The sequence below is a fragment of the Lampetra planeri genome, unplaced genomic scaffold, assembly GCF_965212315.1.
Source record: "Lampetra planeri unplaced genomic scaffold, kcLamPlan1.2.h2 scaffold_227, whole genome shotgun sequence".
Classification (NCBI taxonomy): domain Eukaryota; kingdom Metazoa; phylum Chordata; class Hyperoartia; order Petromyzontiformes; family Petromyzontidae; genus Lampetra; species Lampetra planeri.
Window position 1 is genome coordinate 1763 of NW_027615043.1, and position 27979 is coordinate 29741.

Consider the following 27979-nt stretch of genomic DNA (forward strand, 5'->3'; position numbering starts at 1 on the left):
CCAATCCGCTTGATGTCAGCACTTTCCTCCGGCACTTAATGGCCGGTAATTGCACGTTCCGCCAAATTGGGCGCCCGCTTAAAATGCCAGGCGGCGTGCGACGGTGTCTCATCATCCCGCCACAACCACCACCTCCACCACCAACAACAACCAGGCATATCAACATCGCAACCATCTCCTGCTGTTTAAAATTCAGCTTCAAGATCCTCAACGGATCTGGCGCGTGGCCTACCTCTCAATCGACTCCCCTCTCACAATGTTACAATAAAAAAGATCGTCTCTTTGAACTCATAAATGTTGCCCCTTTTAATTTCAAGATGCCGTTCGGACTCGCGACAAAATGTGTAGGTTTTTTTTTTTTAACTCGATGACACATTCAACACCGTGCCTATTCCCTAAATAGCAATTACTAGATGTTGCAAAGCATTCCCCATATCGCCGTTTTTGTTAGCGTTTATTTGCCACGAACGCCCCTTAATTTATTTCTCCTTATTAGCGTTAATTTGTTTCAGGGGTAATTACTCACTGTTTTAATCAGCGGCAGTAATTACCACAACTCGATAGAAGTTTTTAATTTATCTTGTAAAATGGGGCTGGGAAATGTCATTACGATGACGACGATGGCGACGATGACGATGGCGATGATGATGACGATGATCTGTCACGTTGCATTGTGGAAGCACGCGCACAGACACCGTGCGTGCCATGAAAAAAAAAAAGAAACATTTAAATTTCGATTTAAAGCTTTCGTGACTGCAGGGATTCATCTTCTTGGTTCTTTCGGTAAAGTCACGCAGAAGGGAAATAATAAAATAATAAAAATAAATCATAATAAAATAATTCTCACGACGTTTCGGCCACAACGCAAGCAGCCGTCCTCAGGTGAAGAACAGGTCTGTCGGAAAGACAGCGTCTGAATGACGCAGAACAGGTCCGTCGGAGAGACAGCGTCTGAATGACGCTGTCTTCCCGAATCATCGCTTCTGGGAGGCTCCCCCGGCTACATTTGGGAAGGTTTTGGCCAACGCCGGTGACACAGCGAGGAGGCCGATGAGGCTGGCTTGTAATGACCGGCGAGACGTCACAGTACTCGAATTGTGAATGCTGTGGGTTTACTCTCCAGCACACCGGCGTGCTGAACTGGTAAACTAATCGGCACATCTTGTTTACGTGACAAAACCTTACTAATTGGCTGCGTCAGGCGGTGGTGGCGGGCTTAACGACAGGTTTACATTCACGCGATCTAACCCACGCAACAAAAAAAAAAAACCTCTATTAAGGACAGCAAGGGGTACGTACCTCCTCGCGACCTCCGGCGTGGAGTACCCGCTCACCGCGTCGCTGGCATCCTGCACACACCGAGGGGACACGAGGCACCGGCGTTCAGCCACACACCGCCCGCCCCTCCCTTCACACCGACGGGCTGGTGAAACCGGCAGCCGACGAACCGGCAAGAGGTCAAATAGGCGCAGCTCCTGCGTTTGCTCGACGGCGCCGAGGACCAAACGGCTCTTCCACCAGAGGGTGAGCTCCGGCCTGGTATTGTTGGGGTGCTCTTCCAAGCGGGACGCTAGGACTCGCCACCGATGTTAGCCGTGCGAGTCGAAGCGAAGCTCGCTGTGCTTATAATGATCGCGCCACTGCTCCGTCATCATCATCATCATCATCAAATCTTTACTCGGCCCTTAGGGCAATGTGACCAGTCTCCTGAAGGGTAAGTAACTAATAGCAACACAACGGTATAGACATGGCGTGGATGATGATGATGATGATGATGGAGTGCATGATGATGTTGATCAGAGTTGGCAATGGCACTTGTTTACACCGTGGCGGCCTGATGAGAAAAACATTTTAGAAACGTTTTTGATGAGCAGAAAACCTTCCAATCGCATCATCTTTACGAGAGCTATCTTGGCCTCACGACACAGATGGACAAACAGATGGACAGACGGATGGATGGATGGACGGATAGACGGATGCACAGATGAATGGACTGATGGATGGATGGACGGATGACGGACAGACAGAGTTCATCGCATAGGTGAGAGAAGCGCCGTCATGTCCCGACTCCCACCTCGAACGGTGCCGGGCAGCCATGCAGGGCGCAGTCCTCCTCCAGCTCCTACGGAAACAACCCAGAGAGGAGCACGGCTCAGAGGAGATCCTCCCAGAGGCGAAACAACAACGGACGGACGGACAGTCCGACCAACCAACCAATAGGATGGATGGACGATCGAACAGTTGGACGGAGGGAGAGACACACGATCAGACGGGCGGACTGACGAACGGACTGACGGACAGATTGCCAAACGACAACTCGGCACGATTGAGATGATGACGGTGATGAGAATCGGAATTCGGAGTATCCTCCTGCTGCTGCTGCTGCTACATTGCATTAATATTTTAAAGATGTGTCTTTTTTCCAGCAGATTAACGACGCGTCGTGTTGCCTGGAGCACCCGGAGAAAACCCACGGCTTGTGCGAGGGGACAACGCTCTATATCCCTGCACAGATGGCGATTCGTCCACTTGCTGTGGTGCCTTGTACTGGCGAGCCAGAGTACGGCTCCTCTTCGATGCCCACGGTGGAAGGGAGTTTCACAACCCATCTGTGTGCTGATCCGCCAACCCTCGCTGCTGCCTCCACAGTGCTGGGTTACAGGCGGTCAAGTGTAGCAGCGTAGCCATCACCGATAACAATGTGCCAAGAAAACCACGTATGTGGCATTCACGTCTCAGACGTTTTGGACAAAGGCCCTGCTTCAAAGCACAATTTAAATATATTGTTGTTGTTAATTGTGCTTGTGCACTGCTGCCAACGTAGCAGTAGCATCATCACCAACATAATTTGTTCAATTATATAAATGATGCGTCTTCATTCGGAGTTGTTAATCTAGCCTCACGCTTGGGTGTCTGGTCGAGAGCACCCATCGTCACGCTCGCCGACTGTCCCATTCCACACTCATCACCAGGATCCCACACTCATCATCAAGATCTCAGACTCATCATCATCCCACACTCATCATCAGCATCCTACACTCGTCAAGATCCCAGACTGATCATCATCATCATCATCCCACATTCGTCATCAGCATCAAACACTCAAGATCCCAGACTGATCATCATCATCATCCCACATTCGTCATCAGCATCATACACTCAAGATCCCAGACTGATCATCATCCTATACTTATCATTATCATCCCACGCTCATCATCAAAATCTCAGACTGATCATCATCCTACACTCATCATCATCCCACATTAATCATCAAGATCCCAGACTCATCATCGTCATCCTACACTCATCATCATCCCATACTTATCATCAAAATCTCAGACTGATCGTCATCCTACACTCATCATCATCATCCTACACTCATCATCATCCTACACTCATCATCAAGATCCCAGACTCTCATCATTATCATCCTACACTCATCACCAGCATCCCACACTCATCAAGATCCCAGACTCATCATCATCATCCTACACTCATCACCAGCATCCCACACTCATCAAGATCCCAGACTCATCATCATCATCATCCTACACTCATCACCAGCATCCCACACTCATCAAGATCCCAGACTCATCATCATCATCATCATCATCCTACACTCATCACCAGCATCCCACACTCATCAAGATCCCAGACTCTCATCATTATCATCCTACACTCATCACCAGCATCCCACACTCATCAAGATCGCAGACTCATCATCGTCATCATCCCACAACAGTAGCATAACGAGCGTGGGCACACAGGCGCGTGCCTTGCCCCCCCTGGTGGCCAATGCTACGAGTTGGGGGCCCCCCTTGACAACCACCATGATATTTGTTTTGAACAACAGTGTAAAAACACTCAAACTTATGTAAGGATGTGATTAAGCAAGAGGAGCTGCGGTGTATAATCGCCTGGGTGCGACCGTCCGAGACGAATCAAATATTGGGGCCCCACCTGACGGATTGCCGCACGCCCTGAGCTGATAATGTCGCCACTGTCCCACATCATCATCATCACCCAACACTCACCATCACCATCATCGTCAAGATCCCACACTCATCATCATCACCCCATACTCACCATCACCACCCCACACTCACCATCACCGTCATCGTCAAGATCCCAGACTCATCATCAAGCTCCCACACTCATCATCATCAAGATCCCACACTCATCATCATCATCCCACACTCACCATCACTATCATCATCACCCCACACTCACCATCACCATCATCGTCAAGATCCCACACATCATCATCGTCAAGATCCCACACTCACCATCATCATCATCCCACACTCACCATCATCATCATCGTCAAGATCCCACACTCACCATCATCATCATCCCACACCCACCATCATCATCACCCCACACTCATCATCACCATCATCACCATCATCGTCAAGATCCCACACTCACCATCATCATCACCCCACACTCACCATCATCATCATCAAGCTCCCACATTCATCATCATCATCAAGCTCCCACACTCACCATCGTCAAGATCCAACACTCATCATCATCATCACCCCACACTCATTATCATCCTTTATTCGCCATAAAGGTCCCACACTCATCATCAACATCCCACACTCACCATCATCATCAAGATCCAACACTCATCATCATCGTGAAGTTCCAACACTCATCATCATCAAGATCCAACACTCATCATCATCGCTGGCTTTGGTGAAACAACTCTGAGCGGTTGTAAATGTCACGATTTTCACTCGCTCGGCGTTTACCACCATCATCAACATCAATCGTCATTAGCCATGATCAATCCACTGCTAGATGACCACCTCCCCAAAGCCGCCACCGCCGCCGCGACCACGTCTCATCTTTCATGCGATGCAAGACTCCAAACGAAAAAAAAACAATCAATTTGAACCGAACCAAACGCTCGATTACAGACATCCCACGTGGCCCCATCGGACGCGCTCAACCGGTTCAGCGGCTGTGTGCTCCGCCCACGTGAACCACTCCCAGACACGCAGCAAAATGCTGCAAGGCGGTTGTCCGTCACCACCACCACCACCCACCCGTGGAGCCCCGGGAACAGCAGGCTTCACGCGGGATTCATTTGCAGCAGGGACCGTGTTTCTCCCAACGAACAGCGTGGATGATGCACTCGCCAAAGTGATGGGCACATCTTGGGGGGCATCGACGTTGCTGCCCTGGAAAAGGAACTCACAGGGAGTCCTCGAATTCCCCGAATTAAGTGAAAGCCAAAAGTTTCGATTTTTTTTTTAATCGATGATTAATTCTAGATTTGAAGCTTTCGTGACTGCAAGGATTCATATTCTTAGATTTTTCGGTAAAGTCACGTAGGTAAAAAATTAAAATTAATCGATGAGTGGACCCTGGGGCCGAGTCGATCAACTCTCCGCACTTGCAGAGCCCCGGTTTCATCACGGGCAGGGGCTGCAAACCGGGATCGGAATTCCGAGCCGTTCTCTGCGGAGGCGGCTCGGCCACCTGCTGCTGAGAACGAACGGCCTGGGGGGGGGGGGTGGTGGTGGTGAGGGGGCGGCCATCAGCCGTGTTTGTGGGAACTCCACTTGGAGGGGGAATTTGGCGAAATTCCCCCCCCCCAACCCGGCGGGAATTTCCAAGGCGAGACGAGCTCCACGTGCAACGCGGTGACGCATCCACCTCTGCGGGGTGGGAGCTGGACGGACGGACGAGCAGACTGACGGATTGACTGACTGGATGGACGGATAGACGATTATATAGGTTGACGGACAGACCAATGGACTGACCGACCAGACGCACTGTCGAACAGACTGACGGACGGACGGACAGACCGACCGACTGATAGGATGGATGGACAATCGAACAGTTGTACGGAGGGGCAGACACACGATCAGACGAACGGACTGACGGACAGATGGACGGACGGGGACCTCGGGCGTGCTTTTAGGGTTGCGCCGCGCGTCGTTTCGGCACCGCGTCCGACGTTTCGCTCCACGTGCCGGGAGCTACTCCGCAAAGGTCAACGGAGGAGGTGGTGGTGGTGTGAATGAATAACGACGCCGGCGGTGATTAGGATCGTCCTCAACAGTGTCATGATTATCATCGCCGATGTCATCATTATTATCGTCACCATCATCATCACCGTTAAATCATCATCATCATAATTTGTTTCTCCGAGGGCCAAACACGCAGAATGAAGCTGGTGTCGGGCAAACTTTCCCTGCAAGTGACTCTCACACACAGACACAGCAGCAGCAGGAGGCATTGCCACCCCGACTCAGTGAGACTCAGTGAGGCTGCCGGACCCGAACAAGGGAGTTTCACAGACAGAGATCCCCCACCCATAAGCCACAACAGACTTTTTGGGGCAAGTACTCTTCAACTAGTAGCACCTATTAGGGTGGGTGGCCAGAACCACGCCTTTGTCTGCAGATGTTTACACACACAGCACCGGGCACCACATTTTTATAGCCGATTCGAATTTCGCTACAAACCCGAGTGGCCGGGTTTGCAAGCGCAGCGCAGATAGAGTGCAATGACAGGCAGGGCTACGCATGCAGACAGGCAGACATACAAATTTCAAGAACGCCCCCGTGTAGTCTTAACAGACTGTTGGGGCAAGTGCTGTTAGCGAGCACCTATGAAGGCCGGCACGAGGTGGGTGGCCAGCAACCACGTCCGGCCGCCTTTGTCTCCCTAGTGGCGATGTTTACACTCATCACTGGTGTTGGTGAGTGGGAATTGAACTCGGGTCGCTGGGTTCGTAGCGGAGCGTGCTAACTGCTACGCTACAGGGCTACACACACGCACACACACACGCACACACACACGCGCACACGCATGTAATGTATCTTCCATCCACGCTAAAGCACCAATGCAAAACACAGACCGGCAGCGTCTCGACCAGATGTGGCGACTCCGTGACTCACCCCGCGAACGCTCAGCATAGAAAAAACAATCCCACCAACACCACCACCACCGCCACCACCACCACCACCGCCGCCGCCACCGCTACCACCGCCACCACCACCACCACCAACACCACCAACACCACCGCCAACACCACCGCCACCACCACCAACACCACCAACACCACCAACACCACCACCAACACCACCAACACTACCGCCACCACCACCACCAACAACACCACCACCACCAACACCACCGCCGCCACCACCGCCACCACCACCACCACCAACACCACCACCACCACCACCAACACCGCCGCCGCCACCACCGCCACCAACACCACCGCCAACACCACCGCCACCACCACCACCAACACCACCAACACCACCAACACCACCGCCGCCACCACCGCCACCAACAGCCACCAACACCCACCAACACCACCACCACCAACACCACCTGCCGCCACCACCAGCCACCACCAACCACACCACCAACACCACCACCGCCGCCACCACCAGCCACCACCACCACCACACCACCAACACCACCACCGCCACCACCACCACCACCAACACCACCACCAACACCACCACCACCACCAACACCACCACCGCCACCAACACCACCGCCACCACCACCATCAACACCACCGCCACCACCGCCAACACTACCGCCGCCACCACCGCCGCCACCACCATCGGAAACTGCTGCTACCACCGCCAAATCGCTGCCTTGCTGCAGTTACTTTAACAACAAAGTCCGTATCATCATGGGACATCTCTTGCCAGTATCGAAATATAAGAGTTGGCTTTTAATCTAGAATTGAGTTGGGTTTTAATGTAGAATTGAGTTGGGTTTTACCCTTTCTGGCAACAAAACAGCTGTGTTAAGATGTGCTTATATTACCAGATTGTGTTCTTGTGTTACATGTTCACCGCGAGTATGTGTGGTCAATGCAGACATGATTCCTTGCAAAAAGTGTTTTTGTTCGATGTTTTAACATCTTAACGCAGCTGTGTAATCGCCAGAAAGGGTAAAAAAACGAATTGTAATACTAAAGTCCGTGTTTTTATTTGTTTACAAGTCTAATATACCTATTGGTCGTCCTTGTAACACCTCTCATTACTGTCGCTGCTGCTCGATTGTAAATCGAATTCATCGTCGTATTGGGTTGCTCAGCGGTATGTTTTGAGGCTACACGGGGGATCTTTGTCTTTGTGCATGTGTGTATATGTGTGTAGCGGTAGTGTAGCGGTTAGCATGCAGCGCTACGAACCCGGCCACCCGAGTTCCGATTCCCGCTCACGGCCAACACCAGTGTTTATCTGAATCGGTTCTGGGCCTCCCTTGGGTCGACTCAGCCTGAAATGAGTACCTGATGCGGTGTGTAAACATCGCCACTGGGGAGACAAAGGCGGCCAGGCGTGGTGTTGGCCACCCACCCCTTCGTGTGCCGTGCCGGCCTTTATAGGTGCTGCTCGCTAACAGCACTTGCCCCTACAGTCTGGTCAGGCTATACGGGGGATCTTTGTCTTTTTTTTCGGGGGGGGGTATCTATGTGTGTGTGTACGTGTTGGGTCGTATCTGTGTGTGTGTGTTGTGGGTATCTGTGTGTGTGTGTGTGTGTTTTGAGGGATATCTGTGTATGTGTGTGTTAAGGTATCTTTGTATTTGCGAGCGAGCGAGCGAGCGGATGGAATCGACCTCAAAATGTGAGCGACGACCTGGCGAGGTCTTCTCACGGTTCCGGGCGAGATGCGTGCAGTCTGGATGATTCAGCACCGCACGAGCTCGCCACATTTGTTACCGAACATCATTACACGCTTCGACGAAATAGCAAATAGCACGGTGCCTCTACCCTCGGCTTTATTAAAATATATTCATATATATACACGCATGCGTAATTTGTTTGTTGGCCAATATATAGAGGTTATCGTATTTTTTTTCCTCTCCACGCTCCGTTAATCAGGGGACAGCCTCGGCGAGTCTCAAGACCCGCTCGCGAGGAGGGTACTGCCGAGGAGAGGGGGTGGCGATGCTGGCCACCTCCGCTGCCGTGGGATTCCAATGGAGTTCATTTGTAGGGAATGTATTTTCAGCGTTGATTTGGGATGTCTGTGTGTTAGTGGGTGCAGGAAACCCATGCAGAAGAGTAGTAGAACAAGACAAAGATCCCCCGCATGGCATCAACAGACTGTTGGGGCAAGTGCTGTTCGCGAGCACCTATGAAGGCCGGCAAGGCACACGAAGGGGTGGGTGGCCATAACCACGCCCGGCCGCCTTTGTTTCCCCAGTGGCGATGTTTCTTTACACACCGTACCAGGTACTCATTTGTGGCTGAGTCGACCTAGGGGAGGCCCAGGACCGATTCATATAATCGTCACTGGGTGTTGGCCGTGAGCGGGAATCGAACTCGGGTCGCCGTGTTCATAGGGCAGCGCGCTCACCGCTACACTGCCGCTCCCCGCACACACGCACTCATTCACACAGTCACACACACGCACTCATTCACACAGTCACACACACGCACTCATTCACACAGTCACACACACGCACTCATTCACACAGTCACACACACGCTGCAGAACAGGGGTAGCATACAACTCCACGCGGAAAGGAGGCTGAGCTAGCAATCGAACCTAGACCCTTGTCGCTGTGAGGCTCACAGCTTACGTTATCAACAATAATAATAATAATTCACAGCCGCCTTGTCAAACCACTGCCGGTGTCACGATCCCAGCGGTGGTTTGACCATACTTCACCACGCCGGTCAGAGCGGATTTGCGAGGGCGGGGAGTGTGAAATCTCACGTGGACGGTGAAACGCGACGGCTTCTCGGGGCAAGGAAATAAAGATTGCTCGCAAATACGTTGCTTCATCTCGGAATAATTTGCTTGCACCAGTGGGCAGTTGGTGGATGTCACGTGACCGCGATCCGGAAAACAGCGATCGCATTGTCCACTCGGACCGTGACTCACACGCGCGTGCACACACACACACACACTCAAAGACAAAGATGCCCCGTATAGCCTCGACAGGCTTTTGGGGCAAGTGCAGTGAGCGAGCAGCACCTATGAAGCCCGGCATGGTACACGAACGGGCGTTGTGGCCGGAAGCACCACGCCCGGCCGCCTTTGTCTCCCCAGCGGTGATGTTTTACACACCGTGCCAGGTACTCATTTCACCTAGGGGAGGCCCAAGATCGGTTTCAGATATGCGTCACTGCTGTTGACCGTGAACGGGAATCGAACTTGGGTTGATGGGTTCATATCGCTGTGCGCTAGCTACTGCGACACCGCTCCGTACTCACACACACATGTGCACACACAGAGAAAAACAAACACGTACCAAGGTTTCCTGCATAGCCTACACGTGCTGTTGACGTCACAAAGACAAAAATCACCCATATAGCAAGCACCTACATAAATACACACACACACACACGCACACACACACGTACGAGTACACCTACACACAAAGACAAAGATCACCCATAGAGCATTTCACAGACTTGTTGGGGCAAGTGCTGTAAGCGAGAACCTATCAGGGCCGGCATGGCACAGAAGGCAGTCGGTGGCCAGACGCGTGCCAGACCGCCTTTGTCTCCGCAGCGGCGACGTTTTAGACACCCCACCACGATGCAGGTGAGGTCCAGGGAGGGCTCAGATAGATAATCGTCGCTTATCTTGGCAGTGAGCGGGAATCGAACTGGGGTTGCAGCGTTCGTGGCGCAGCACACTAACCGCTACACCCCCCACACCCCACACACACATGTACAAAGACCCCCGTATAGCCTTAACAGACTGTAGGGGCAAGTGCTGTTAGCGAGCACCCATGAAGGCCGGCACGGCACACGATGGGGTGGGTGGCCAGCACCACGTCCGGCCGCCTTTGTCTCCCCAGTGGCGAGGTTTACACACCGCGCCAGGTACTCATTCGAGGCTGAGTCGACCTGGGGGAGGCCCAGGACCAGTTCAAATATCCGCCACTGTTATTGATCGTGACACATGGACGGAGCTGTCCCCTTAACACATTTGACCTCATGGCCTGGATGGCGCTACAGAAAAAAACATCAATGTTTGTGTTGCTAAACTGCCATTGCGTTTCAGCCTTGTCACTTTACCAGCCACACAGAGTTTCTAGTCTTGTGCACAATAGCTGCGTCAGAAATCTGAGCACCGATGCCAGTGTCAAGGTCCTGCTGCTGCTGCTCACCATGACGAGAGGGGCTTCTCGGCAGAGAGAGAGAGAAGCGCAAACTACAGTGGTTGATAACATTGCCCGTAGACTAACATTGTCCATCGACTTAACATTGCCCATCGACTCAAACATTGCCCCATATACGTACCATTGCCCACACACTCGTCTATTCCTGCTTATGACAATGTGGTTCAGGAGCTCGATGCTCAATGTCGAGGGCTGCTACTGCTGCTGGCCACGATGAGAAGGCCCCAGCAGTCATAGAGAGAGAGAGTTCGTGTCGTGTCGCTGTTCCTCCTCCTCCGTTGTAGAAGCGCAGACCACATTGGGTTGACCACGTGGTCAACAGTTTTGGGTTACGTGGTCACAGTCACTCACACTTCCGTGGCTGCGTCTGCAGTCCGCGTATGCCTGTGGTATCGCTTCCACACCGCACAATGTTTGCACGTGGCTGTTGTTTACCGCCGTCAAAACACCTCGTGCTTACGCAATACAACCTCTTGGGAACCCCGTGTACTCGTTCACTGCAGTTATCGATGTGTGTGTCTCTGTTTTGTAGTCGCTGCTGCTGCTGTGCTCACGCAGCACCACGGATCTCGCGTGCGAAATAGCTGGATAGCCCTGGCTACACACGGCATCAAATACACTCAAAACTCCATAACAACTCTACGTGAAATTTCGATTTAAAGCTTTCGTGACTGCAGAGATTCATCTTCTTGGTTCTTTCGGTAAAGTCACGTAGAATGGAAATAATAAAATAATAAAAATAAAACATAATAAAATAATTCTCACGACGTTTCGGCCACAACGCAAGCAGCCGTCCTCAGGTGGAGAACAGGTCTGTCGAGAAGACAGTCTGAATGACACACCCCAGGCTTGGAGCGTCTATTTAAGCTGGGATGGAGGGGGAAAGAGCGCCTTGACAAAAGAACTCTACGTGAGTGTCATCCATCTCAATGTCTCTCTGTCTCTCCATGCATCTCAATGTATCTTCGTCTGTATGTATCTGTGGGTCTCGATGTATCCCTATGTATAGCTAGAGGTCTACGTATCTCTATGTATCTCTGTGTATCTACGAGTCTTTATGTATCTGTATGATTCTCTCTGGGTGTATATGTGTCTCTGTGGGTCTACATGCATCTCCAGGAGACTCTACGTGTCTCTGTGTGTCTCTTTAGGGGTTTACAACTTGGACCATAGTTTGCGCTGCGTGGCCACACAGAGGTCAGGATCGTGGCAGTTTTGAGATAACAACTTCCACGAAAGTGTCCGCGGGTGAATGATTACACAGAGAACAATAACAACGTATGAAAAAAAGAATGCGTATATTATCAGAGGGTGTATGTTTGCATGTTGACCACGAGTGCGTGTGGTTAATGTGAACTTGATCCCTTGCTAAAGGGTTTCTCTTTGGTGTTGGAACATCTCAACACCTCCTGCTTGATTGCCAAAACGGGTAAACACCTAGCCTTGTTTTTTCATACTTTGACACTGGCAAAAAAAGGTCCCATTTTATAGTGATAGGGTTTTACCCTTTCAACTGGTACAAAAACTGACACCTTTATACAAGGGATCATGTTTGCAATAACCACAACACAAGCAGTCAAAATGCAAACAAAAAGAAACAACTCTGATAATGATAATGATATGCACTGTCCTTGAAGTTGATTGGTCCACACCCGAGACAGCTTTTCTTAGAGCCCAGTCTCACATGGTGTTGGACCAGATGACGCCAGAAGGCGTACAACTCAAAAACAGCGCACTATCAGAGTATTGAGAGCTCGGGGTAGGCATTTACACAATGAGACCTCCTTTACCAGTGGCAAGCTATAGTAATAGGGTTTTACCCTTTCAACTGGTACAAAAACTGACACCTTTATACAAGGGATCATTTTGTAACAACAACAACGAGGCACTTGAAAAACAAAAACAACAAAACACGGACCGGACCTTCTTGACCTTCACACGGCCAGGACCTTGACAGGGTCAGCGCAACCGAGAGCCAAATCACGAATAATATTTATAAAATTGCGGTGAATGTTATCGTTGCCGTGTCATAAACGGCGTTTCAGAGCTGTGCCCCCGAGTGGGGATTATTTTCGTCAAATATTTTGCCCAAAAAGTCTGTTTACATTACCATCCAGTGTGCGTGTGTATATGGCAGGTGCTCGCGAACAGCACTTTCCCTCAAAGTATGCAGAGCTATAGGGTGATCTTTGTCTTTGTGCAAGGGGATCGGTGGTGCAGTGGTGAGCACACTGCAATACCCACCTGGCGACCCGAGTTCAATTCCCGGCCACAGTTATCATCAGAAGTCGAACCCGTCTGGGGCCTCCCCCCCCTAGGTCGACTCAGACTTGAATGGGTACCTGGTGCTGTGTGTAAACATCAGTACTGGGGAGACAAAGGAGGCCGTGCTGGCCTTAATAGGCTCAAGATAACCGCACTCGCCCCAACAGTCTGTGCATGTGCGTTGTGCAACAAGGTGTCAACCCCTGGCCTCTGCTCATCCACGATCAAAACCCCTGACCCCTGACCTCTCGTTCACCGCCACGATAGCAAAGGCCAAAGTTTATCTCCGCTCGGAGGAGCACGGGGCAAGACTCATCTCCATTCTCAAGCCCAATTCAGTGGTGTCAATTCCACATTCCCAAGACGGGGACCAGTCTCTCCATGAGACAACTGTACACTATTACTGAAGTTCCCCCCAAAGCGCGAGATACACCGACGTTCGTGCCACCCACACGTGGTCACCCTTCCGAGCACCCACGACTAATCAGGCTCAAGCCTGCCGAGCTTCTGAGCAGCGATGAGATCGGGCGCCACCAGGGAGAGTTCATCGCATGCAGATTGCCGAAAGGGTGTTGTTGTTATTATTTCTCTTTAAGATTTTTTGAACACCAACAACAACAACAGCCGCCATTCGCAACTATGTGGCGGTGACGTCAGCACGGCACTTGTGCCAGGCTCGGTGCACTCCGAGGCCACGTGAAGTCTCGAAGGCTCGCTGGGCAGGATGTCACGGGACAGACCCAGGTGCCATGGGTTGATTGACTCAGATGACTGGTAGATGCACCAGCTGTGCCCCCTGCTGTGCCAACTTGCTACATTTTAGCCGCCCGCCGCTCCGCTCGTTATTGTGAGCGTCGCTCCTCCTCCACGCTCCACTGTTGTTGCTGGAGGGTGACTGCCTACTAACACCAAAGACAAAGATCCCCCGTATAGCCTTAACAGACTGTTAGGGCAAGTGCTGTTAGCGAGCACCTATGAAGGCCAGCACGGCACACGAGGCGGTGGGTGGCCAACACCACGCCCGACCGCCTTTGTCTCCCCAGTGGTAATGTCCCCACATTGCACTAGGTACTCAATTGAGACCTAGGCGACCTTGCGTAGGCCCAGGACCGATTCAAATATTCATCACTGGTGTTGTTGGCCGTGAGCGGGAATCGAACTCGGGTGGCCGGTGGTCCGTGGCAGATTGTCAGCGAGATCACCGATTCTGGTCTTCAGCCCCTTCATATTGCCGAGCACACACGGACATCTCCTAACGTCACCGCATGCCTCATAGGAGCGAGTCTCTGAGCTGCAGCGGACCAATGGTTATGCCAATAAGATTAACCGTCTGACATGGCCGTTGTTCACAATTGAACAAAAAAACACCACCACCACCACAGCACCACCACGGCACCACCACCACCACCACCACCTGCTCCTCGTCAACGCTCTCGAACCGTCCTCCGCTAAAACTGAACGGCGGCGGGGGGCGGCGCAAGATGGCCGGGTCGAAGAGGCCTGCACTCACCGCGAGCTCCAGCACCGAGTGCCTCTTCTGCAGCTCCTCCATCCGGTCGAAGACGTCGTCGAAGTGGGTGTTGAAATACTCGGCGTACTGCTGCGCCAGGTCGTCTATGTTGCCCAATGAGCCGTCCTGGAGGTGGGGAGGGGGGGGACACACGGGGGGTGGGCACAAGGGGTGGACACACAAGAGTTACTACTGGAGGTGTCTATGTAGTTCTGTGGGGCAAAAAATTACCCCCCCCCCCCCCCTTTTTGGATCCCACGTTTCATCGCCCAGATGTCTCGTTGAAATATTCGGACAACAATGTCGTCATCATCATCTTTGTCATCGTTGGCTTTCATCGATCCACTGCTCCCCGCACGCCCCCCCGCCCCCACCAAGCCTCCGCCACCAACTCTCGCAGCAGCGATCCAAGACCGGCAGCTTTAAAACCGGGCTGAGATCTCATCGCTCCATCTCCTGTGCAACAACAGCACGGTGCCTGTTGTTGCACATTGGAGTCCGCGTGTTCTCTTTCATCTCTCGCCGTTATCCGTCGCGTGGATCGTTTTTCCGGCTTCCCCTGGTTTTGTGCCCCTCCTCCTCCACATTTTTAATCAACACGCGCTTAGCTTTATTCGGCTGCTGCCATAAACTCCCACGTGTGATGATGATGACAGAAGCCACCTCAATGCGCTATCATCACATACCTAAATATGAAATATAACATATAATCAAGTTTCTCTAACCAGGTAAGGCCCCACTGAGCTATGTAGCTCTTTAGCAGAAGCCACCTGGCCACAAACAATCGTGGCTCATCACGTGGACATTTACAGCAGCCGAATACTCTGAACGCGCGATGTTGATTCTAAGTATGGAGGGGAAAACCGAGGACCCGGAGAAAAATCCACGCGACCACTGGGAAAAAAAGAGAGCGAACATGCACGCTCCAAATATACAGCGGGCGCAAGGGTTGAGATCGAACTTACGAACCCTCCCTGTAGACCAGGAGAGGTAGTTAACATCTCGCCACTGCGGCAGATGCGTGGCCAGCTCGCCTCTGAACAAGAGCCAAGTAACCTCAACGGGCTCTACCTAAATTTCGATTTAAAGCTTTCGTGACTGCAGGGATTCATCTGCTTGGTTCTTTCGGTAAAGTCACGTAGAAGGGAAATAATATAATAATAAAAATAAAACATAATAAAATAATTCTCACGACGTTTCGGCCACAACGCAAGCAGCCGTCCTCAGGTGAAGAACAGAATCAAGAAGAGGGCTCTACCTGGTTCGTAAAGGAACAACAACAACCACAACAAAAAGGAGGTGACGAGCAAAGCACTTGCAGGGCTGCGCCTTTACCGGCGCGCTACATCAAAGGGCGGTGGCGGTGGTGGCGCTGGGCGCGGTGATTTGCGCTGACGCGGTGAGCCCGGGGAGCCCGGTGAGCCCGGGGAGCCCGGTGAGCCCGGGGAGCCCGGTGAGCCCGGCGGGCTGCTGCTGCTGCCGGGGGATTGTGAAGCAGCGTTCTCGCTGTCGGGGCTTGCGCTGTGCGGTGCGGGGGGGGGGGGGGGCGGTGGGGGGGGGGGTGCTGCGGAGTTTCCGCAGCAGCAGCAGCAACAGCAGCGCAGAGAGCGGCAGGGGTGGGGGGGGGCCGGGGATGGCGGGGGGGACGGGGGAAGGGGGGGAAGGGGGGGCGGGGGGGAAGGGGGGGGCGGGGGGGAAGGGAGGGCGGGGGGAAGGGGGGGGACGTGGGGGGGCTGGGGGGCTGGGGGAAAGAGGGCCGGGGGGGGCGGGGAGAAGGGGGGGCCGGGGGGAAGGGAGGGCGGGGGCAAGGGGGGGAAGGGGGGGCGGGGGGAAGGGGGGGAAGGGGGGGCGGGGGGAAGGGGGGGAAGGGGGGGCGGGGGGGGAAGGGGGGGGCGGGGGGGAAGGGAGGGCGGGGGGAAGAGGGGGCCGTGGGAGGGCTGGGGGGGCTGGGGGAAAGAGGGCCGGGGGGGGGCGGGGAGAAGGGGGGGCCGGGGGGAAGGGAGGGCCGGGTGGGCCGGGTGGGCCGGGTGGAAGGGGGGGCCTAAGGAAGGAGGAACGGGGTGGAAGGGGGGGGCCTAAGGAAGGAGGAACGGGGTGGAAGGGGGGGGCCTAGGGAAGGGGGGGCCTGGGGAAGGGGGGGCCTGGGGAAGGGGGGGCGGGGGGAAGGGGGGGGCCGGGGGGAAGGCGGGGGCTGCGTAGTTTCCGCAGCAGCAGCAGCAGCAGCAACGCAGAGAGCGGTAGGGGCGGGGCGGGGGGAAGCTCCGGTCGGCCGCATTCCTGAGCGGTTGGGTAGACGCAGCGACGGAGCGGCTCCCAGGCGAAAGGCGATCAATCGAACGCCAAGGGCGGGGACACCCCGAAAAACAAACCCGAATGAAAATATCGAGAGAGAGAGAGAGAGGAAGAGGAGGAGGGGAGGGGGAATAATTCGGCGAAAATGGAAAAGTCGGGGCGAGGGAGGAGAAGGAAAAAGAGGAACGGAACTGAAAAAAATAATAATCCAAACAAATCCGGCCAGATGGTTCAAGTTGGCCCGTCGCCCATCCCACTCCGGTGAGGTTTTGGGTTAGATTTAACAAAAAAAAATGCGATACTATATAAATCACGGATGCCTGAGCATAGACCCCTAATGGCCCTAACAAGCGGCCAGCAACAAACAGCACCGTGAAATAGTGTTGCGCGTTTCTTGACTGGAGCGAGGTTATTATTGTTGTTGTTGTAAGAACTTAGGGAGGGGGGAGCACAGTGGAGCAGCAGAGAGGTGAGGTTATCTGCAGTGTGGTGAGTGGGTGGGTGAGTGGGTGAGTGGGTGGGTGAGTGGGTGGGTGGGTGAGTGGGTGGGTGTGTAGGGGGATGAGTGGGTGGGTGGGTAGGGGGATGAGTGGGTGGGTGGGTAGGTGGGTGGGTGGGTGGGTAGGTGGGTGGGTGGGTGGGTAGGTGGGTGGGTGGGTGGGTAGGTGGGTGGGTGGGTGGGTAGGTGGGTGGGTGGGTGGGTGGGTAGGTGGGTGGGTGGGTGGGTGGGTGGGTGGGTAGGTGGGTGGGTGGGTGGGTGGGTGGGTGGGTAGGTGGGTGGGTGGGTAGGTGGGTGGGTGGGTGGGTGGGTGGGTGGGTAGGTGGGTGGGTGGGTGGGTGGGTGGGTAGGTGGGTGGGTGGGTGGGTGGGTAGGTGGGTGGGTGGGTGGGTGTGTAGGGGGATGAGTGGGTGGGTGGATGAGTGGGTGGGGTGGGTAGGTGGGTGGGTGAGTGGGTGAGTGGGTGGGTGAGTGGGTGGGTGGGTGAGTGGGTGGGTGGGTGGGTGAGTGGGTGGGTGGGTGAGTGGGTGGATGGGTGAGTGGGGTGGGTGGATGAGTGAGTGGATGAGTGGGTAGGTGAGTGCTTAAATGAGTACTTAAATGAGTGTGTTGTTGTGACCTGCAGTGTGATGGTGGTTGAACAGTGTTGGGGTGGTTGAACACAGCGTGGTGGTCGTGGTGGTGGTTGTTGTTGAACACTATGGTGGTTGTTGAACACAGCGTGGTGGTCGTGGTGGAAGACACTGTGGTGGTGGTGGTGGTGGTTGAAGAGCGTGGTAATGGTGGTGGATGAGATGAAACAGTCGGCGTCTGACAGACCGGGTCCTTAACACGGGTGACGTCCACAGGAACAGCGACCGCGCTAGTAGCGATAGGAGAGCGATAGGGAGGCGACTGACCGCTGGTGAATTAGCGAGTGACTCGGTGAGTGCTGATTCCGAGCTGGAATCTCCGGCGAGGCAGTGAAACTCAACCCACAACCACCATCATCATCAACAGGGGGTCACGTAAATTAAGTACCCTTTTGTGTGCAGAAGTTCGTAGTTCGAGGACCATCGGCCGCCCTGGTTAATACCGCCCATGTGTATTCCTCATAAAATAACACTAGCAGACTGCGTCTGCTTCGGAGTGGCCATGAAAGACCCTGGGACGCTCGTTGGCTACGTACGGTGCGAAAGAGGTTCATCATACGTACATAGATTTTTTTTAAAGTAGGCAATTAGAAAAATCATCCCACTCTGTGAAACGGCACAGCAGCAGTACCGTCCCCACAGAGCGAGCTCGCCCCCAACTAGCAAAGGCGCCGTCGGCACTTATTCTCCTATCTACAGCCCTGATGTAGAGCCAGTGGTGTAAATTCCACATTACTGTGACGGGGGGGGGGGGAGGTATCTTCATTGAAAACTGCTGTTGGTGTTCCCCACAAAGATTGTTGTCAAAGTTTGTCGTCAAACAAACTTTGTTTGCGTTGAGTTTTTTTTCCGTCCTTCCCACCGTACATTAGCACGGTTGGCTACGTATGGTGTGAAAGAAGTTCAACATACATGCATACATATATACAAAGTGATACTTATTTTATCCAACCCGGAGGGATGGATGATGATGGGCTAAAGCCAACCAACCGCCCTCGACCGCCACCACAATGAGAACTTGAACTCTTGACCTTTGCGTTGGCCGCTCCCTCTACCTGCTGAGCCACCTAGACGGATGACGGCATGCACCTCGACTGCCAGACTATAATTAAAAAAGTATTATAATAATAACAACCGATTGATCCAGCAGAGCCACGCTGAGTCACCGGAGTCTGATACATTAGGGTGTTTGACGATTGTAAGTTTACAGCCAATAAACGACGACGACCTGTGTTCATTATTCACGTGGCGGAGAAAACCCCGACGCCCTTCCGCGAGGGGGGGCAACGCTCAATCCCCCGCACAGATGGAATAAACAGATGGCGATTAGTCCACACTTGCTGTACTGACTTTGCCTGGCGAGCCCAGGGTTATGGCACCTCCGCACGCCGACAGGGGAGGAAGTTTCACAAAATAAGTGCGGAAAATGTGAAACTCTCCAGTAGCAGCGGTGCGACTGTGCTCGTCAAAGAGCAGACCGTGCAGCGTGTAACGCGCTCAATGCCCCGATCCACAAATACGAAGGGGACGTCACAGCGATGGATACGCCACTCCGCTGCTCCCGGTTGTCCTGGCCCTGACCACCTGAATGTGAAATCGTACGTTGTCGCTCTGCCATCAACATCAGCAGCGGTACGAACGATTAGGCAGTGCGGCGACCAACCAACCCTCTCTGTCTCAAGCAGTGCTGGACTGCAGGCCACCTGCATCGCTGCTACCGCTGCACCCATCTGCGAAGCGTCGTGGCGACTTCGTGATAGCCTTGCGCTGGTGACCGATTCCTTTAGAACTGCGGTAGCACGGTTGGCTACGTACGGTGCGAAAGACGTTCAACATACACACACACATAGCGCCACACCAAACGTGCTCGCTATTATTATTATAAATACAGACGCATGTCGGTCACGGAGGCTGAGTCACCAATGCCCCGTGCGGTTATGAATTCTGTGCACTTGGCATCGTTTCAACTCAACACTACGACAACGCTGCGGGCGGCTCATCCCCATCCCCCCCTCCCGCATTCCCCCACGCAATGAGCCAAGAACTTCGTACGAATACACAACACAGACAAAAACAGAGATCCCCACAGCCTCCAACAGACTGTTGGAGCCAGTGCCGTTAACGAGTAGCAACCTACGAAGGCCGGCACGCCACACAGCACCACGGCTACACACACACAAAAACAAAGATCCCCACAGCCTCCAACAAACTGTTGGAGCCAGTACCGTTAACGAGTAGCAACCTACGAAGGCCGGCACGCCACACAGCACCACGGCTACACACACAAAGACAAAGATCCCCACAGCCTCCAACAAACTGTTGGAGCCAGTACCGTTAACGAGTAGCAACCTACGAAGGCCGGCACGCCACACAGCACCACGGCTACACACACAAAGACAAAGATCCCCACAGCCTCCAACAAACTGTTGGAGCCAGTACCGTTAACGAGTAGCAACCTACGAAGGCCGGCACGCCACACAGCACCACGGCTACACACACAAAGACAAAGATCCCCACAGCCTCCAACAAACTGTTGGAGCCAGTGCCGTTAACGAGTAGCAACCTACGAAGGCCGGCACGCCACACAGCACCACGGCTACACACACACAAAGACAAAGATCCCCACAGCCTCCAACAAACTGTTGGAGCCAGTGCCGTTAACGAGTAGCAACCTACGAAGGCCGGCACGCCACACAGCACCACGGCTACACACACAAAGACAAAGATCCCCCGTATAGCCTTCACTGTCGGGGCAAGTGCTGTTAGCGAGCACCTTTGAAGGCCGGCAACAGTAGACGAGGGGGTGGGTGGCCAGCACCACGCCCGACCGCCTTTGTCTCCCCAGTGGCGATGTTTTTACACACCACGCCAGGTACTCATTTGAGGCTGGGTCGACCTAGGGGAGGCCCGGGACCGGTTCCGATAAACGTCACTGGTGTTGGCCCGTGAGCGGGAATCGAACTCGGGTCGCAGGGTTCATAGCACAGCACGCTAACCGCTAAACTACCGCTCACCACACACAAAGACATAGACTCAGTATAGCCTTCAAGAGACTGTTGGGGCAAGTGCTCTTAGCAAGCACCTATGAAGGCCATACTTCACCACATTGGTCCAGTCAGGACTAGTGGCTCCCCGCACACAGCTGTGAAACTCCCGTCCCGTGCGCGTCGAGGAGGAGCCGTATACCCTGGCTCGCCAGGAGGCGGTCCTAAAAAAAGTGTCGACTGATATCGTCTTTCCCTACTGCACGGGATAGAGCGTTGCTCCCTCGCTCGCACGAGCGGGGTCTCCTCCGGATGCTCCGGTATTCCTCCCACACGTGTAGAAAGCCCACTCATTACATTGGCCAGAAAGCGTCTCAACATGTCCGTAGGACTGCAGAGCTTGGGAAAAATGTTGGGTAACGGCGGCTCCTCGCCACTGATTTGCCTGCTGCTGCCTGTCCCCGCTCGTCTGTGGTTCCTCCTCTGAGCGCCTCTGAGTCGGATGCCGTGCGGTAGCGATGGGAGGAAGGGGGGGGGGCAATGCTACGAGTTAGAATTCGACAAACGTTTATTTGACAGGGACACTTTCTGCGACAAGCACCGTGCAACGCGTTGCATCGCAGGTAGCCGCAGCGTCGACAAGGCGACACGCGGCCCTGCCAACACCAATGTCCCACTCAGCGCTTCAGCGGCGTTTAATAGAGGAGGAGGTGGTGGAGTAGGAGGGGGTTGTCAGTGCCATGATGACCCCCAGCAGCGGATTTAGCGCGGAGGGATACGAGAGGAGACGGGACCGAATGTGTTATTGGCAGCAGCAGCAGAATAGCGAGAGAGAGAGCGAGTGGTGTTGCGTTGTGGGTTGAGTGTAAAAATGATGAGTCTGCGAACCCAGTTTGATTCCTGCCCTCGGACAATAACATGTGGCGAACATCCTGACCGCCCCCCCCCCCACCAGAAAAGCAGTGATGAAAGCGGGCAAAGTCGCCCTCGGCACTACACCTCAACCAGCCCACCCACCCACCCCACAGATGAAACACCAATGACGCTCGCCACCCCCAAAACCACCAACTTCATCACTGTGCCGTGCTCCGCAACTCTCGACTTGCATCACCACCACCGCCTTAAATACCACTGCACTGCCCTAAATACCACCCCTACTCATGCCACCAATCACTCACTCACCCTCGTCACCCTCACCACCCCCCCCCACTCATCCACCACCCCCCACTTTCACTACTCTGTCTGTCTCTGCCTGTCTCTCTCTCTCTCTCTCTGTCTGGCTGTGTGTATTTGTTTTCCCTGGCCGCCTGTGTCCATGTATCCGTCTCATATCCCTGTGTGTCTCTCTGCGTCTCTGTCTTGTCATTGTGTGTGTGTGTTTCTCGGTCTCTCTGTGCGTGTCTCTCTGTCTCGTCTGTCTCCCTGTATTTATGCCTCGCTGTCTCTGTTGATTTGTCTCTCTGTTTTTGTTGTATCCTCACATCTCTCTACGTCTCTCCGTGTGTCTCTCTCTCTCTCTGTCTTTCTGCCTCTCGGGTTCGACAAGCACTCCTCCCTGGGCTCCCACTATTTATTAGATATTCTTCTCGACTCTCTGCTGGCGTCTCATCTCTCTGATTCTAGTCCTTTTTCTCTGGGTCTCTCCGCCTCTGTACGTCTCTGTATCTCTCCAATTGCGTCTCAACTCCTTCTGTAAACAACTCTCCGTCTCTCTCTCTCTCTCGTTGTCTCCTCTCTCTCACACACACACTTCCCTCAACCGTGATGAATGACCTCGCATACTCTCCGATAATTATAATCACTCAGATTATGTGACTCAGATCCCGCACCCCACAGCCCGGCTGGCACTCGAGCCGGTAGCACGTGGTATGCAGGGATTGCTGATCCCCCCCTCCCCCCCATCAACGAGGGGTAGGGAGGGGGGAGGGGTATGGAGGGGGGGAGGGGAGGGGGGAGGGGGGAGGGGAGGGGGAGGGGAGAGGGGAGGGGGGGAGGGGAGGGGGGAGGGGGAGGGGGGGAGGGGAGGGGGAGGGGAGGGGGGAGAGGGGAGGGGAGGGGGGAGGGCAAGGGAGGGGGGAGGGCAGGGGGAGGGGGGAGGGCAGGGGGAGGGCAAGGGGAGCCGGAGGGGGGAGGGCAGGGGGAGGGGGGAGGGCAGGGGGAGGGGGGAGGGCAGGGGGAGGGCAAGGGGAGCCGGAGGGGGGAAGGCAGGGGGAGGGGGGAGGGGTAGGGAGGGTGTATGGTGGAGAAGGGGGTAGCGTGGGGGGGAGGGGGTAGGGAGGGGGGGAGCGTTGAATCACATTGCACGATCCATCCCATATACCCCCTCGGGGTAGCGATTCTACACAAGGCCGGTTACGATCCATCAGTTCTCCCCAACGTTTTAATTGGCTACCGATACAATGCGGATGGCTGTCGCAGACGGTGGTGGCGTTGTAAGCGGTGAGCAGCGCGGCCGGACTTGAAACCCAGAGAGAAGGGGGCACCCCATCTCCCCCGGCGAGGCAGGCAGGTGAAGAAAATAAGTTGGGCGAGTTCACAAACCGCCACCACCAAAACAACCACAACAACCACAACCACCACAACCACAACCACCACAACCACCACCACCACAACCACCACCACCACAACCACCACCACAACCACAACCACCACCACAACCACCACCGCAACCACCACCACAACCACCACCACAACAACCACCTCTGCCCACTCAGCCAATGGGGTTAACCACAATTAGGCTATGATCCTGGAGGTTACGCGTGGTGGGGTAAAGTGTGGATAACTCCCACCTCTAGAGCTCCCCTCTAGTGGAGGCTCTTCCGCCAGCAGTGCAGTGAGCAAAGACATTGCAGGGCTGCGCCTTTAACTCTGCCAATGGGGGTCCCTTCGTCAATTAAAGTCGATGGTTAAGGCGATGATACAAACATTGACTCGCGCGAGTTTAGATTAGATTAAGATATGCAAAACGAGATGCAAATCGGGCTCACGATGTGGCCAACCGACGCTGTGTGTTGAACTTCTTTCGCACCGTACGTAGCCGACCGTGCTAATGGGAGGTGCTGGGGGGTGGGGGTACAACAAACGCAAGCACGAAAAGCAGTTCAGACGAGGAACAATACCGAGAAGACGGATCCAAGAATACAGAACCATCCACTCCCGGATTGAATCATGATCTCGATTTTCGACTCCGTGTAGAAATCTCTCTCCCTCTCTCTCGAGTCTGTTTTAACAGTCGTATTCGTGTATTCCTATCTCCGCGTCCCTCTCTCTCGGTAACAAATAACCAAAATCGAATCTCTCGTTACATTCGTAAATTACACTCAGTGGCTTCTAAGTTTGCGTTTTTGTCAGCTGCGTTACAATGATGACGATGATGGTGATCAGCATCGCCTCCTCTCTTCCACTGCTGATGAATATTCTCACCTCCACAACCCTCGGCGGTGGCTAGGAGATGTTAACTATCTCACTTGATGTGCAGGAGGTCGTAGGTTAGATCCCGACCCTGACGCCTGCTGTAGTTTTGGGAGTTGTGCGTGTTATCTCCCCGTGGTCGCGTTGATTTTTCTCCGGGTCCTCTCGGGGGTTTTTCCCCTCCACATTTAAAATCAACATCACGCGTTTAGAGTATTTGGCTGCTATATATTTCAACGTGATAAGGCACTTCGTTGAGCTATTATTTGTAGCCAGGTCGCTTCTCACAAAGAGCCCTACAGCTCAGTGGGGCTTAGCTGGTAAAATAAAACAAAGTAAAATATAATCTTGGTGTAACAGCTCTCTCGCTGGTTCAGCAGTTCCACTGCTGGATTATTTTTTCAGCCTGAGAACGACCGCTTGTGTTGCGATCGAAACGTCGTGATACTGTATATTATATTTTACTTTATTTTTCTACCTACGTGACTTTACTGAATGAACCAAAGAGTATAAAACAATACATCCCGGTTTCTTTATAGCTCAGAGGTCGAAACTGGACTGACTCAATCCACTCCACCACCAAAAACAAAGATCCCCCGTATAGTCATTTAAAAGCCTATTGGGGAACGTATTGTTCACAAGCGAGAACCTCCGAAGGGCGGCACGGCAACACCACGCGCGGCCGACTTTGTCTCCCCAGTAGCGATGTTTACACACCGCGTCAGTTACTCATTTGAGGCCGAGTCGATCTAGGGGCGAGGCCCAGGATCGGTTCAGATAATCGTCGCCCGTGCTGCTGGGGCCGCGAGTGGAAATGGAACTCGAGACGCCGGGTTCGCAGCGCGGCGACCTAACCACTGCGCCACCGCTCCGCCACCCCTCCACCGCCACCCGCTGACGCGGTCGTGATGACAGCTGCTCAGCTGTGAACCAGTGGCATGCAAACAAATTCCCGAACAGACAATTTACCCTGGGCTAGGATTCAGCCGAGCCATCCACTCAACAAAGCCAACGATTCCAGCAATGCGGACCGCATTGACTGTTGGGACAAGCGCTTTTAGCGAGCACCTATTTCTGGGTCGACACACACAATAAGCCTTCTCACTCACCAGGACACCCATCATGTCGTCCATGAGTTGCTTGCTATCCGAACTTGCTCCTTCTCCTTCTGTTGGAGGTTCAGCCGTAACAGCCGCAGATGACTCATCGCCAGTATCGACCTTCTCGGCCGCCGCCGCCGCATCCTCCTCCTCCATCATCTCTTGAATCGTTGTGCGGTTGAGGTCTTCTCGCTCTCCTCAAGTCCTTCTCCCCCTCCGTCTCTCCACTGTCGCCCCGGTCCCTCTCCTCGCAATCCAAAGCAACTCTCTGGTCGTCTTAAAACCTATTCGTATGAACCACCTCTTCGTCAGAAGCACCTCTTCGCATGAAGCACCTCTTCGTCAGAACCACCTCTTCGTATGAAACACCTCTTCGTATGATGCACCTCTTCAGTCCCGTGTGTCCCTGCGTCGTCTTAATGGACAACTTCGAAAAAAACTTTACGGCTCATCGGATTCCTCCGGTCTGGAATTCAGATCCTGATATTTCTGTCACGGTTTCAACGCCGGATATTATTTGGGCCAAATCCAGTGGAGATTAAAAATAAAATACACCAACCCCTGCGCCTCCCCCCAATCCCACCTCTTCCTCACCTCGTCTCTTTCCTCTCCCCCCCACCGCACCTCCCTCTCAGAGTAAAATATCGTAGCCCTGCCGAGTTGTGCCCAGCGAGAAATCACTTGGCGCAGGCTATCCGCGCAAGGAAGTACCCCACGTGGTGGTGTTTTGTTGTAAATCTCAGCCACGGAATTGGGATTTCGTGCCCCCTTCTTCTACTTCACCCCCCCCCGCCCCGAACGCCACCCTCATAAAAATAATCCCATAAAAATAAACCTGGGGTAGGTCACCAGAGGCGAAGAGGCGAAGCTAATTTGTAAACCAAAATCACTCCGCGTACAATTAATTATTGCTTGCCTCCTGCCAGTGAAAGTTCAACAAAGCATCACAATCAACGCGAGTTAATATTTAATTGTTTGCTATTGACTTTCCACCAACAACTTCACAATAAACAACCCAGACTCCCTCTTGTCACTCACTCTCCACCCTCACGACCTCTCCACCCTCACCTTCTTACTCGTCCACCCTCTCTCACTGGCCCCTTGTCTCTCCCTCCCCTCGCTTCCTAACTCTCCGTCGACACCAACTTCTGCAGTGACCTCTCTCAACTCATCAAACACAAATCCGCTGCAATTCTCCCCGTCTCTCTCCCCGTCTCTCTCTCTCTCCGTCTCCCTCTCCCCGAGCTGTCGTCCAGCCTCCTCAAAGAACAATCTCAAAATCTTCTTGGAGGCTCCAACAACCACTCAGGGAGTCGTCACCTCCTCCTCCTCGAGTCACCCCGTGACTCTCTCAGTCGTCGTGCTGACAGTTGTCCACCTCGCCACGTTGTCCACCATGCCCCGCTGAGCAGAGTGCCCGATGTGTCTGTTGTTGTTGTCGTCTCTAACAACCCAGTCGAGAACGTCCAGGCTCTGTCGAACTCGCCGAAGATAATCCAGCAGTGGAGTTGACGCTCGGTGGCAGCTCTCGAGCTGAGCGGCGCGCGAGTGTTGGATGAATCATGACGCTTTGATGGCAGCTGAACGCACACGCCAAAGTTGCTCTCAGCTCTCGTCTCTCTCAGACTCGCAGTGCCGCTTCTCACAGCAAGTGCCACGGTCTCCGCAAAGGCTTCTCTGGGTATTCTCAGTCTCCCTCGAGGCTCTCTCTCTCAGCCTCTCCCCGCACCCGGCTACACTACGTCCCTTAAGCTCTCTTTGTTTCCTTCGCCATTAAGAGAGGGCGAGAGAGAGAGAGGGAGCCGTGATGGAGTCCGAACCCTCGTCCGCGCCCTCGTTTAAAAAAAACAAACAAAACACAACCACCGGCGTTGACGAGGTGAGCAGTGAAGGAGTGAAACTCACAAACTCACGGGCCGAACTAAACTAACTTCGTTTTCCAGCGCGACTCGGCCGCCGCCGCTGTTGTGTCAACTCTTACTAACCCCTCCCTCCCCCACCACCACCAACCACATTATCCAGTCTCCCACGACCTGCATGCACACACCATCATCCACCCTGCCCCTCCTCCCTCCCTCCCTCCACCTCTCCCCCCACACAGGCACAACCTTTTTTGGGGGAGGGAGGGAGGGGAGGGAAACAAAGTGATGTCAAAA

At 53.9% G+C, this 27979-nt stretch overlaps 1 protein-coding gene across 1 annotated transcript; it reads right to left on the reverse strand.

The window, feature by feature from the left end:
* On the reverse strand, nucleotides 1–27838 carry LOC144740535 (SAM and SH3 domain-containing protein 1-like). The gene is made up of 4 exons (XM_078623377.1): nucleotides 25833–27838; nucleotides 14906–15031; nucleotides 2075–2122; nucleotides 1–1349 (listed from the first exon to the last, which is right to left on the reverse strand). Exons 1-4 carry the CDS (start codon nucleotides 25980–25982, stop codon nucleotides 1185–1187), a joined length of 489 nt encoding a protein of 162 aa, XP_078479503.1. The 5' UTR covers nucleotides 25983–27838; the 3' UTR covers nucleotides 1–1184.
* Nucleotides 27839–27979: the final 141 nt, after the last annotated feature.

What these genes read in the sequence shown, in the direction of transcription:
- LOC144740535 (XM_078623377.1), bottom strand. Translation starts at nt 25,982, where the DNA reads ATGATGGAGGAGGAGGATGCGGCGGCGGCGGCCGAGAAGGTCGATACT. An exon ending in ACTCGGTGCTGGAGCTCGCG is followed by an intron (nt 2,123 to 14,905) that starts GTGAGTGCAGGC and finishes TTGTTTCCGTAG; the next exon opens with GAGCTGGAGGAGGACTGCGC. An exon ending in GCTGCCCGGCACCGTTCGAG is followed by an intron (nt 1,350 to 2,074) that starts GTGGGAGTCGGG and finishes CGGTGTGTGCAG; the next exon opens with GATGCCAGCGACGCGGTGAG.